At 45.1% G+C, this 13,765-nt stretch overlaps 1 protein-coding gene and 1 long non-coding RNA gene across 12 annotated transcripts in view; one reads left to right on the top strand and one right to left on the bottom strand.

Moving 5' to 3' along the window:
* The window catches only part of LOC115078070, a 200,033-nt gene that overhangs the window by 185,769 nt on the left and 499 nt on the right, over positions 1-13,765 (top strand). The gene's annotated exons all lie outside the window — the stretch shown is intronic.
* Positions 1-13,765, bottom strand: part of TARS2 (threonyl-tRNA synthetase 2, mitochondrial) — a 138,777-nt gene that overhangs the window by 23,364 nt on the left and 101,648 nt on the right. For all 11 annotated transcript variants that reach the window (XR_003853060.1, XR_003853059.1, XM_029580682.1 and 8 more), the window contains 2 exons: positions 2,908-2,985; positions 334-434 (listed from right to left, as the gene is read on the bottom strand). Coding sequence is in view for 9 of the 11 variants with exons in the window: in XM_029580682.1 (XP_029436542.1) it covers positions 334-434; positions 2,908-2,985 (179 nt within the window). In the remaining 2 variants the exon portion in view is untranslated. The remainder of the gene's footprint in view (positions 1-333; positions 435-2,907; positions 2,986-13,765) is intronic.

Genomic DNA, 13,765 nt, shown 5'->3' on the forward strand with positions numbered 1-13,765 from the left:
CTCAGATGTGCAGGGGGAATCCATGCCAGGGCCAGAGATTTGTATCAGACACCAAAAAAAATAAAATAGAAAAAAACCCCCAAAAACCCAGGATCCCTGTGCCAGCCTGATCTTTCTTCTTTTTATCCCACGCTTGCTTTTGCTCTATATTGCCAGCTGGTGCAGGCCGAGCCCAACCATTTCCCAGAAGCAAATCAACAGAACAGGAGCCTTGCAAATGCACCCAATGCAGTGAGTTGGCTGGGATAAGATTCTTGGGCAGTTTCAGTGTATCTGGAGCTGTTCCTGTGAAAAAGAACAAGCGCTTGGCTTGTGTACCAGACACAGGCTTACCCAGTGTAGTGAAGGTCGAACCGGATCGGCAGCTGGAAGTCCAGCTGTATTGTCGCACACTGGTGGTGGCGCCCGATGGAGTCTTTTATCTGAATGTCGATCTGGGGACAGAACGTTCAGGAGTCAGTGACATGTGAAGATACTGCCTCCATCCAGCTGAATGTAAGGCGATGCACCCTGATCCCACATTTACTGCAGGATCTACAATGTACCCATGATGTGTTTTTTTTTTTTGTTTTGTTTTTTTTTTAAAGTCAAACCGCATTTTAGCCAGAAATTCACATATGTGCTGTTGTGTGAATGGCCTCAGAGAGGAGAGTAAGGAGGCCGTCAGTCTCACTAAAATGCATAGAAGGGAAAGGAACTGGGGACAATGGCAACAACTTAGGTCAAAAACAAGAACGCTCCTCTGAAAAAAAAAAAAACTCCAAAAAACAGCAACTCAGACTTCCCTCAAATTAATGCTGCTACAATCTACACACAGGTACATAAGGATTAAAAGATAGGTTTAAACCAATTGATATCCATGGGGTTTGCTGCCTCTCTCTGACTCGAAGAGTATGCCACTCTCTTCCACTAGTTAGCCTCAGGATGGCACAGCAGAACAAAACAAAGTAGCTTACCTGTAATGGGTGTTATCCGTGGACAGAATAATAATAAGCCACACAATCATGGCCAGATTTAAGATTATGGTGACCACAGACAGAGGACCAGGGGTGGGAGATTTTGCCCCCCAAGGAAGTCCCGGTGTTTGGGCACCTTCAGAATAAGGCACCCAAGGTATGAGGCTACGTTGCCTGTGCCTAAATCTGGCCCTGCATACAAAGGGAAATTATCATCCAACAGCACTGATATAAAGTGTTTCTCCAAATCTACAGAAAAGCCCAGAAAACCTAATCTGGCATGTGTGGGATTTCCCGCCCTGCTGCTGCCACAAGGTTTTTCCTCAGTCTTGTGTAACAGCCCCAACTCCAAAAGGGGAGGTGAGAGGGCTTAAGTGGCTGATTATCCTGTTGTCCACAGATGCCTGTTTTCCTTATATACATGCAAGATGTAAATGTATGAACTTGCAAATTGATGGACCAGCTCACTTCCTCAGGAGTCCATTGATCCTGAGCAAACAGCTCCTACCAGCACATTCCCAAGCTTAACAGACTGGCATCCACTGTCACTATGATCCAAGCTGGGGTCATCAAGTCTACTCCTTGGTCCAAGTGCTCCCCGTTCAGCCACTATTGCAAGCTCTGCCTTGTCAACTCTGGCAGTGGCAGTCTCATGGATTAGTCTTGGGACTGGGGATTCCACTGGAAAGCAAGGCCCTTTGTAAAAGGCGCATATACACCCTCACCCACAGTATGAGATCCAAGGCTGCTGCCATGGAGCAGAGAGCCTGAAGGTAGGACCTCACCATTGGACTTCTGGCCATCTCTAATGCCCAGATCTGGCTACACAACTTCTGAACACTATTTCTGCCCCCTATCCCATGACTTTTTAATTTCCTAAGAAATCTCTCATGAGGGACTATTAGATGCTTTCTGGAAATCCAAATACCCTATATATTAACTGGCTCACCTTTATCCACCTATTTATGCCCTCTAAAAATGTAGCAGACTAGCACGGCAAGACCTCTACTGGCAAAATCCATGTTGGCTTTCTCCTATTAAACAATGCCTATCTGTATGCTCAGCAGTTTTGGTCTTTATGATAGTTTCTATCAAATTTTCCTGGCAGAGACTTCTGACTCACTGGTCTGTAGTTCCCTGAATCACCCCTTGATCCCTTTTTAAAGATTGGCATTACATTGCCAACCCTCCAGTCTTCAAGTAGTATAGATTTTAACAATATTGTCTATGGCAGCCAAATCTGAGAGGGAGACCAAATCCTAGCGGCAGGTGCCTTGGTAAGAACTACATGTCTCGTACACATGTGCTGCAATGCCAGCAGCAAATAAAGGTTAGGCTCATAGGGTACAAGAACAGAAGACAGGCATGCAGTCAAGGATCTGACACCTACCCACCTGGGAGGCACAAAGGATAACAAAGCACCTTTGTTACCTGGGAGTTGAAATCCTTTAATTCAACATCCTTATTGTTCTCTTCTATTACACCCTGTAACCACAAAATCCAGCTGAATAATTTGCACCACCCAATTCTCACCAGAGGTCTGATGTGGCCATAGCTGGCAGATAACACATATTGCCTTCTATGTATTTTGCTGTTATAATAATAAAAAAAAAATAGCACTTAATATTTTTGCTGTATGTACTCTGTCGTCATTCAACACTAAATATTCCTTGCCATTGGTTACTAAGTGCATCCATGGGGGTTCTGATGCTCTGTCATGTGACAAACCACAATGGTCAACTTTTCTCAACAGTTCTCAGCTCAGTTCCTAGTGGCGACCCCTCTCCCTCTTCTCACATGTCAAATTTCTAGTATAACCTTCTTGAATATGCGTAAGATGTGTCTGGTCACTTTGCCCAAGAATCAGGTTGATATAGCAGAGATGGTGGCCTAGAAGCCAAAGCAGTTTGGAGGGTGAAGACGTGCTGAACTGACATATGAGCTCACATACCTTTGGTCCATAGAAGGCCCCATCTCCTGGATTCAACTCCCAAGGCTGCCCAAAGTCATCGAGGCTTTTCTGCAGTTGCTGAAACACAGAACAGCTGCATCATCTCCATGCTGCTCCCTAGAGTTGTTTACCATATGGCTGGCAGCCAGCACTTGGTGTTTGCATAGTTACTATTAAACAATGAATCAGAAATGACTAACTCTCAGGAGCTGCCAAACATCTCTGATCATGGAGTGACATGGTATATAGTTTAACACTGAGTGCAAAACTTCTCACAAGATGAGAACATGATGTGACCGATCAAACTGTGGGAGGCCGCTTCCCAGGAAATACAGCCTTGCCAAAACAAAAAACAACAAAACAGAACCTGTCAAAATACCTGCCCAGATTTCAAAAGCGCCACAAAGTAACCAAGATGTTAGCTTACACCAGCAATGAGACCCCAGCCCTCGCACTACAATTACTGGCGCTTAAGGCTGTGGTCCAGATTCCACTGGTCTTTGCCTTGGGCCTATAACTTCATTAAATGGGATGGTAACTGCCTGCCAGTGCCTGAACCAGAGGGCATTAATTCTTTAATCTTACGCCCGTTTCCTGTGCCACATATGCGCAAATAAGCCATGTCAAGAGGGATCGCAAACCGAGAGCAGTTTTTGGGCTCATGCTCATAAACCTAGAAATGTTGGCTTTTTCCTGCTGGTATGCTGACATAAAGGTGGTTGGATCAGGGAATCCTGTGCGCATTTGTTGCCCAGCTAATTACCACATGGAGGAATAGCCTAATGGTTCAAATCCCGCTTCGCCATCGACACTTCCTGTGACATTTAACCCGCCGTTGCCTCAGGTAATAAATTAGATTGTAAGTTCTGTGGCAGTGTCATACACCCTGAGCTGAGGTGTGGAAAAGCAAGGAATCCAAGAGAGTCACCACTACTGTACTATTTCCAGGTAAATTACACTTAGGCTGTCCAAAAGGAAGGAAAGAGTATCTTCCCCGATTGCCAAAAAATTGCCAGTCCAGTTATCCCCCACTTTTCTAGCTGGGTTATCCTGAATTTCTTCTGTCTCCTCCTTTTCTAATTCTATACTACTTACTAAGTTCAGACTGAAGGTTTGCACCTCTACTATCTGCTGGAGACAGAGAAATACGGAGGGACTGCAGGTAGGGTTGTCAACTGTCCAGATTTCTTCTGGACTGTACAGATTTTTGCCATGTCTGGAAGCTAAAAGGAGGGTTAAAATGTCTGGAAATAGTCTGGATTTCAGTTCTGAGATTTCTTATTTTTTTATCATCTGCTGTGGGGGATTTTTTCCCAGTTGATAGGAGAGGTGGTGAAGGCGCTATCTGGTCTTCCCCAGCTGTAGAGGGAGTTTCACATCAGGACTGGCGGGGGGGTGCAGAGGTAGCAGGGTAGTCCGATCCGCACTCTTTGCTTTCTGTGCCCAGGGCTTCTTTTTTGCTGCTGCAGGCATGATCTGGCTGGTGATGCATTCAGTTGCCCACCATCAACCCTCAGCACTGTTGCAACGGAGCAAACATTAAAAAAACAAACCAACCCTAGGAAGGCTGTTGTCCTGAAGAAAACAAGCAGCCCCGTAGAGCAGTCAGCGGACCCTGTCCTGCCAGCAACCCGAAGAAGAAAAAAAGAAGCCTGCTGTCGCTGTTGGCCAGAACAAAGAAAAAAGGCCCTACAGAGCCATCAGTGGACTCCCATCCCACTGATAGCCCTGAAGAGGAAAGGCCCTACAAGTGCGGCAGCCCGAAACAAAGGACAGGCCCGTTGGGTTGCAGCAGATGATAGGCCCATCTGCATTCTCCATCCTGCCGGTGACCTAAGGAGGAAAGAAGCCTGGTGCCAAAGAGAAAAGTCCCGCAGAGCAGTTGACTGATCCCATTCTGCTGGCGACCCAAAGAAAAGGAAAGCGCGACTGAGTTTGTATATGCGAGAGAGTGCGCATGCGTGTGAGAAAGAGTGCATGGGTAGCTAGATTTGTGTGAATGACCATGTGCTTAGATGGCAGAGAAGAAAATTTGTTTGCTCTTCCCTCTGTCCACTAATCTACAACAATCTCAGAATGAGTAGAAATCAAAAGCTAACTGATATAGAGACTAGGGTATTTTTAAAAGCCTTATTAGCTAAATTAGCTTATTAGCTTATTAGTTAAAATTATTATGTACACCTTATTTCTTATTGACTGTAAAACTTGTTGCTGATTTATTGTTTATTGTAAACCGAGGTGATGTTATTAACGTGCCGCGGTATATAAAAAATCACGAAATAAATAAAATAAATAAATAGCTGTAATTATTGTGTTATTTGATGTGTGCTGGTTTGAAATATTTTATTGGTGTTTAATATTTTAAAAATTTTTATGAGTTCTTAATTATTGGATATTCTATTTGTCAACAGTTTTGAAATATTTCTTTTGATTTATATGGTTTTCTATTTCTTTATTTTGTTTGATGTTTTATGAGGCATGGTGATGTTTGATTTTTCTATTTTCTGCATACAGGCTTTGGCTTCCAGTTCAATTTTTGTCTGCATGTTTCTAATTATGCTTTATGGTCTCTTTATTCTATATTTGATGAGGGTCTGTCTGTGCTCTGCTAGCATGTAGTTTTTGTGTAGATATTTATAGCAGCTTGGTTTGATCAGTTTTCCTGATAGGAGATATATTGGTGTTTTAAGGACTACTGTCATATGTGCAGTGTTGCCTTTTCATAGGTAGGGTTTGAGTTTGAGTGCTGGCAATTAATTCTGTTGCGCTATGGGAGGTTTATTACATCGTAAGTTTACTCATGGCTTTCTGAAAGCCAAGTCTTAAGGCTTAATACCATATGGGTTTCAAGTGTCATTTTATTTATTTATGCAGGGTTTTCTGGTTGGCACCACAGCTGTGTATATAATATACATGTTATTTTAAGTGATATTTTCACCTCAGAAGAGTGTACTCTGAATGCCCTTTTTTAAGTAAAGGAAAATTGGTTATCTGCTAATTTTCGTTCCTCTAGTACCACAGATCAGTCCAGACTCCTGGGTTATTCATTCCTGCCAGCAGATGGAGACAGAGGACGTTTTACTGACACTCCCTCAAAAACCCCAGTGCCACCTGCAGTTCCCCATGCAACAAAAAACAACTAAGCTAAAAAATACTGAAAAACCATGAAAATCTCTTCAAACAAGTCTGTAATTATAAGACAACACTAGAGTGAGTGGGCAACTCTCCACCTCTTGGAATATGAGTGGGTTCTGGACTGATCTGTGGTACTACAGGAATGAAAATTAGCAGGTAAGAACCAATTTTCCTTTCCCTGTACGTACTCTGATCAGTCCAGACTACTGGGATGTACCAAAGCCCCCTATTACGAGTGGGTCACTCTTGCCAAAGGAAGGAGAACCTAGATCTCCCATATCCAAATGATAGTGTCACACAAAAGTATGCAGCGACTTCCAAGTTGCTCCTCTGCAAATCTCTTGAGGAGACACCAGTTGCGCCTCCACCCAGGAGATAGTCTGCGAACGCGTAGAATGAACCCGCAAGCCCTCCAGAATCTCCCTACCAATCGCCTCTTTCAACCAATGCGCAATAGTAGCTTTAGAAGCTCGCTTCACGCCACCCCACAAAACAAAAAGGTGATCAGACCTCCTGAAATCATTCATTACCTCGAGATAGCACAGAGCTCGCCGAACATTTAACCTCCTGAGTTCCTTCACATGTGAAGTGGAAGCATCTACCGCTGGAAAGGCTGGAAGCTCCAGCATCTGGTTCACATGAAAAGCAGAAACCACTTTAGGTAAAAAAGAAAGCACAGTCCTCAACGAAACCTCCGAATCTGAAATTTGATGGAAGGGATCCCGACAGGACAAAAGCTTGCAACTCTGAAATCTGTCTAAGCAGAGCATATGGCTACTAGAAAAACTACTTTGAGAGTCAAGTCTTTCAGTGTCGCTCTCCTAAGAGGTTCAAAAGGCGCCGCACACAAACCTCGAAGGACCAGATTAAGGTACTGACTGGAGGCCGCAAAGTCCTTGTTCCTCTGAGGAACCTGATAGCATCCGGATGAGCTGAGATAGTGGAATCTTCGATCTTGCCACATAGACAGCCCAAGGCCGTCACTTGAACCCTAAAGGGAGCTAGGAGATAAGCCCTTAGTGAAACAGTCTTGCAGAAAGGGCAAAACATCGGGAATGGAGGACAGGAGGGTGCGGATTCCATGAGTAGCACACCAGGACTCGAACACCTTCCATATTCTAACGTAAGCCACATTTTCTCCTGGCTTGCAACAAAGTGGCAACTACAGATTCCGCATAACCTTATGCCTAACCTCTGCCTCTCAAAAGCCAAGCTGCTAGACAAAAGTGATCGGCCTGGTCTGAAAATATGGGACCCTGACAAAGAAGGCCCTTCAGATGGCCGAAACGAATCAGGACATCCACCACCAAGTTGATGAGATCCGCGAACCAAGAACGCCATGGCCACTCTGGAACAACCAAGATCACTTCTCCAGGATACCTCTCTGCGACACAACACCTTGCCCATTAATGGCCGGGGGGAGGAAGGACGGACACAAAGCAGAACTCCCTGAGGCCAAGGCAGAGCTAGAGCACAGACGCCATTGGCTCCGTGCTGTTGCCTTCAACCGAAGAAATGAAACGCTTTGGCATTCTGATGAGATGCCATTAAATCCACGTGAGGAGACCGCCCCCAATGACTTCTGATGAGCTGCATTGCGGTTTCTGACAATTCCCACTCGCCTGGATCTAACTGAGTCCGACTTAGGAAATCCACTTGAACATTTCTGAACCCGGCTACATGCGACGCAGCTATCACTTTTAGGTGGGACTCTGCCTAACGAATCAAGACTTGTACTTCCTGAGCTGACTGACTGACTCTTGGTGCCACCCTGCCGATTGATGTATGCCACTATTGTTGCATTGTCGAAAAGAATCCGCACCGAGTGCCCTTTCAATGACAAGAAATCCCTCAAGGCTAGATGGACTGCCCTGGTCTCCAAACGGTTGATAGACCATGCAGATTATTTCGCAGACCAGATACCCTGGACTGAATGATGTTGACAAAACAGCTCTCTAGCCGGAGAGACTGGCATCGGTAGTAACATAAGAAAATGCCATACTGGGTCAGACCAAGGGTCCATCAAGCCCAGCATCCTGCTTCCAACAGTGGCCAATCCAGGCCATAAGAACCTGGCAAGTACCCAAAAACTAAGTCTATTCCATGTTACCATTGCTAATGGCAGTGGCTATTCTCTAAGTGAACTTAATAGCAGGTAATTGACTTCTCCTCCAAGAACTTATCCAATCCTTTTTTAAACACAGCTATACTAACTGCACTAACCACATCCTCTGGCAACAAATTCCAGAGTTTAATTGTGCGTTGAGTAAAAAAGAACTTTCTCCGATTAGTTTTAAATGTGCCCCATGCTAACTTCATCGAGTGCCCCTAGTCTTTCTACTATCCGAAAGAGTAAATAACCGATTCACATCTACCCATTCATGATTTTAAACACCTCTATCATATCCCCCCTCAGTCGTCTCTTCTCCAAGCTGAAAAGTCCTAACCTCTTTAGTCTTTCCTCATAGGGGAGTTGTTCCATTCCCCTTATCATTTTGGTAGCCCTTTTCTGTACCTTCTCCATCGCAATTATATCTTTTTTGAGATGCGGCGACCAGAATTGTACACAGTATTCAAGGTGCGGTCTCACCATGGAGCGATACAGAGGCATTATGACATTTTCCGTTTTATTCACCATTCCCTTTCTAATAATTCCCAACATTCTGTTTGCCTTTTGACTGCCGCAGCACACTGTACCGACGATTTCAATGTGTTATCCACTATGACACCTAGATCTCTTTCTTGGGTTGTAGCACCTAATATGGAACCCAACATTGTGTAATTATAGCATGGGTTATTTTTCCCTATATGCATCACCTTGCACTTATCCACATTAAATTTCATCTGCCATTTGGATGCCCAATTTTCCAGTCTCACAAGGTCTTCCTGCAATTTATCATAATCTGCTTGTGATTTAACTACTCTGAACAATTTTGTGTCATCTGCAAATTTGATTATCTCACTCGTCGTATTTCTTTCCAGATCATTTATAAATATATTGAAAAGTAAGTGTCCCAATACAGATCCCTGAGGCACTCCACTGTCCACTCCCTTCCACTGAGAAAATTGTCCATTTAATCCTACTCTCTGTTTCCTGTCTTTTAGCCAGTTTGCAATCCACGAAAGGACATCGCCACCTATCCCATGACTTTTTACTTTTCCTAGAAGCCTCTCATAAGGAACTTTGTCAAACGCCTTCTGAAAATCCAAGTATACTATATCTACCGGTTCACCTTTATCCACATGTTTATTAACTCCTTCAAAAAAAAGTGAAGCAAGACTTGCCCTGGGTAAAGCCATGCTGACTCTGTTCCATTAAACCATGTCTTTCTATATGTTCTGTGATTTTGATGTTTAGAACACTTTCCACTATTTTTCCTGGCACTGAAGTCAGGCTAACTGGTCTGTAGTTTCCCGGATCGCCCCTGGAGCCCTTTTTAAATATTGGGGTTACATTTGCTATCCTCCAGTCTTCAGGTACAATAGATGATTTTAATGATAAGTTACAGTCCAGAACTTTGAGGTCCATCCCGCGAAGAAGATTGGGAGTCTGAAGCCACCAAGATAAACTATCTCTGCCCATGCCCTTGAGAGATAATTGCAAGAGAAAATCCTCTGAGATCATCTTCCAACGCGCCAAAAGCGCCCTTTGCAACGGCCTCATATGGAAAAACGCCCATGGAACCAATTCCAAGGTCAAAGTCATGGAGCCTAGAACTTGTAAATAATCCCACACTTTGGGAACTCACAACTTCAACCGGTGGATCTGATTCTGCAGATTGAGCACTCTTTCCTTCAAGAGAAACACCCTGCCGAGCTGAGTGTTGAACTGAGCGCCCAAGTACTCCAAGGACTGAGTCAGAGTCAGATGACTCTTTGCCAGGTTTACTACCCAGCCGAGAGACTGAAGAACTTTGAGAACTCTGCTGACTGGATGCTTAATCAGCTGTTCTCCATAAAGAAGCTTGCCCTTAAAAGGGAGCGCCTCCAGTTCAGCATTCAACAAAACATCTCCTGACCAGTTTCGCAACCATAAAAGCCTCCTAGCAGAGACCAGACACCTAGACTAAGTACAAATAAGATCATAAAAAGCACTGGCTCCATAAGTGACTGCTGCCTCCAATCGTTCCACCTGCTCGGATTCCTGGGATGACAGATCCCTGGCACTCTGCAACTGCTGCATCCATCTCAAGCTTGCCGGAAGCATAAAACTGTTGCAGACTGCAGTCCAGATGCCAAGAGCTGAAACCTCAAAAGTCTTCTTGAGGTGCACTTCGAGTTTCCTGTCCTGCAAATCCTTCAGAGCTGCCATGCCAGCTACTGGAATGGTGGTTCTCCTTGTGACCGCTGACACTGAAGCATCCATCGGCGGCACCCTCAAGAGCTCTAGAGTCTCCTCGGGCAAGAGAGATAAAGCTTATCCATAGCCCTACTCACTTTAAGGCCAGTCTCCGGAGTGTCCCACTCCTTGACCACCAATTGTTTAACCATCCTATGGAAAGGGAAAGTCCTGTCTGGGCCCCGTAAACCAGCCATGACCGGATCCCGTGTGTCCTGTTCTGGCTCCTCTTGCGCCACCGCTATTCCTAACTCCGCCAGGATATGCGGGATCATAGGACCCAGCTCCTCCCTTTGAAACAGGTGAACGACCTTAGGATTATCCCCTTCTATGGATGTAATCTTTCCAGGTTCCTCCTCCTGATCTTGACCGCTGTTGGGAACATCATGAGGGCCTTCCGCCGAGGGCAACACCTGGTTGGACTCTTCTGAAGAAAAGTCATCTGTGGCATCCCGCTCAGCTGGATCCCTGACCTTATGGATCCCTGACCTTATGGATCCTTGCAGCCCCCGGAGCTTCCGACCACCTGGGCACCTTTCTGGGCGGGCTCTCAGAAGGCCTGGGGGAGTAGCTCCTCTTGTGCTTGTGGCCAGATGTGCTTTGTGCATTAAGAGGATAAAGTCTGGAGAATAAGGAGGACCATCATAAAAATCCCCCTCCGGGGGGGGGGGGGATCAGGATCCCCCCCAGGCCTCAGCGGGGCTAGAATCGACTGGTGACAGTGCTGGTGGGAGATCCCCTCCCCCTACCGCTTTCTCCTCTGCAGCCACAAGTTTTCAAAATGGCCGCTGCTCCTGTGCTTAGCAAGAACGGGTCAGCCGTTTCTTCTAAAGCAGCCGGCGACTTCCCAGGCCCGTGCTGCTTAAACGATGCTGCCAAATCTCCCGCGAGGAACCCTCCCCACCAGAGAGGCAGCAGCAGCATTGGCCTGCCTTGGAGAGCCGCAAGCATTGCTCCCAACATGCGGAGCAGCGGTTTGCATGGCCCGGTGCGACCCAGACTATGTGGTGCATGCCAAAAACAAACGGGATTGGGAGCCGCGAGAATGATTCGCCTAGAATGACCTGCCTCCATCTGCTCCCTGTGACAGGGAGAACGACAGGAAAAGAATCACCACTTTGTTTTTTCTTTTAAACAACTTTACTAGCAAAAGTAAAAGTTTACTTTCCTGAAAGAAGGGTGGCAGAGGCTTCCCACGATCCTTGCTGAAGGGGAGGGAGCTGGACCACCAGCTTTCACCCCCGGCATTACTGAAAGAGCATTTTAGGGTCATCAACCCCTGCTTGTTCTATTCTTCTTCCAGGAGGGATGGCCCCACCGGGACCTGCTAACCTCCTGGGAGGAAGTCTCAAAACATTCCAAAATATCCTAGTCTTTTTTTTTTTTTTTCCAGTCAGATACAGAACCGCAGGTTTTGCACCACCTCCATCTGCTGGAGACCGAGAAATACTGAGGAGATGCAGGTGGCACACTGGAATAAGAGGCGGTGCCTACGAAATTTTCTCTGTTTCCATCTGTGTTTGCAGTTGCCAAGTGACGTGCTTAGGAGCATAGCCCCTAATAAAATAAGTTAATAAATTGGGAAGGTTAATGATAAAATGGGAGGAGGCAAAACCCAGGAGTCTGGACTGCTCTGGGTACATGCAGGGAATGCAGTACTTTTCTACTTTCAGTAGACTGGAAGCTCTGGCTGTGGCCAAGTCAGACATGCAGCATGATATGGTAATAAAATTTGAAAAACCAATCGTAGCCCTTGAGCATTCAGTTGAAACTGTAAGAGAAGACGTGTCACTAACAAAGTCTGAGCGCCCTGGACTGCCAGGGAAAGTAAATGAAAGAGAGCATGGCATTATACTGCTGACAATGCTGGAAGGTCTAACAAGGTTTGCTTGATTCATTTCTCACATCTAGCTGATACTTCTTCTAAAGATATGTTTAAAAGTTATTTAAAAATGGTTCCTGAAGGAACTCCACTAACAATCACTAGAGCATATCATTTACCTATTAATAGCGAAAAATATTGTACTACCTGATTTTTTATGTAACTTGCCTTGAAGTCTCTTGGAATAATAGGCAGGAGAGCAAATATGTTAAATAATCAAATTTCTCTATATTAAAAATGGTAAGGGACTCTAGGTGAGCATCACGGCATGTTCGCACATGTACATATGGCAACGCTCACCTGGAACCAGAGGATGGGCCAACTTGCTGCCACCCACTGCTATGGGAGGCTTCATGCAGCAGGATCAGCACCACTGTGGTGGCAGCAATAGAAAGGCTGATGGGGTTTCCCGGGTCCCACCAGCGGAAGAGGAAAGAGGCATAACAGCAATGATAAAAAGGCTGGTGAAGGTGAGAAAGAGTAGGAGGGCGAGTGAGTGAAGGGAGGGAGAAAAGTGGAAAATGCAGGCGAGAGAGGGTCAACATGGAGAGTGCAAGGGGGAAAGAATGCATACCATAGTTCCCTCTAAGCTGAGCCAGCGAGTTACTGCTCACAAATTGTTCTTTGTGCTACATACAGAAATGCAACGCTAATACTGGTGCTCAAAAATTGTTGGTTTAAAAAACATTATTGCCCACACAAAACATTTGTACACACCTAGTCACGACTTGGGAAGGAGCATTGATGCACACCCTCCTCTCCCCTTCAGTGCAAAGCTCACCAGAGTTGGCAAGTGACGTGCTTACCAGCATAGCCCCTAATTGGGAAGGTTAATGATAAAATGCAGCCTCCTGGGGCTATGGTTTTGAACATCGATTTGTCTGCAGATCTGCTGCCTGGCTCTACAGATAAGGCACCTCTGTTCTTGAATCTGCTCATGACTGGTGATTCCACTTATTTTCCATCCCGCACGCATAAGAAGAAATTTCTTGAACAAATTATTTGTATGTATCTAGACAAGTTGAGACAAACCCAAAGCATATTATAAACACTTCTCAGAAGTGAGATCTCATGTTAGGGCATGGAGGACGGCATTTTTTTTTCCTTATCCATTCACATGTAAAATCACATCTTGTCAGCATTTTTCAGGTTTCTTTTTGATCCAGAGCAATTAAAGAAAAATTGGTTCTTACCTGCTAATTTTTGTTCCTGTAGTACCACAGATCAAGTCCAGAGTCCCAGGAGTCTGGACTGATCCGAGTACGTACAGGGAAAATTCTTTGAGGTTCACCAGCAGGTACCTGAAATGAGGATGACTCAATTGTTGTCATCTGTGGCAGATTAATTACCTTATTTTTGCTGGCTGGCAGGCAGTTGAACTTCTGCTGATATTTTAGTTTTTTCCTCACTCTTTCGTGGGTTTCCCCCTGAATAGTGCTCTCTGATATATAAGGATTTGTTTTTGGATTTATTTATAGATGTTCCTATGATTATGCTTTATT

The sequence above is a fragment of the Rhinatrema bivittatum genome, chromosome 16, assembly GCF_901001135.1.
Source record: "Rhinatrema bivittatum chromosome 16, aRhiBiv1.1, whole genome shotgun sequence".
In the NCBI taxonomy this organism is placed as follows: Eukaryota; Metazoa; Chordata; class Amphibia; order Gymnophiona; family Rhinatrematidae; genus Rhinatrema; species Rhinatrema bivittatum.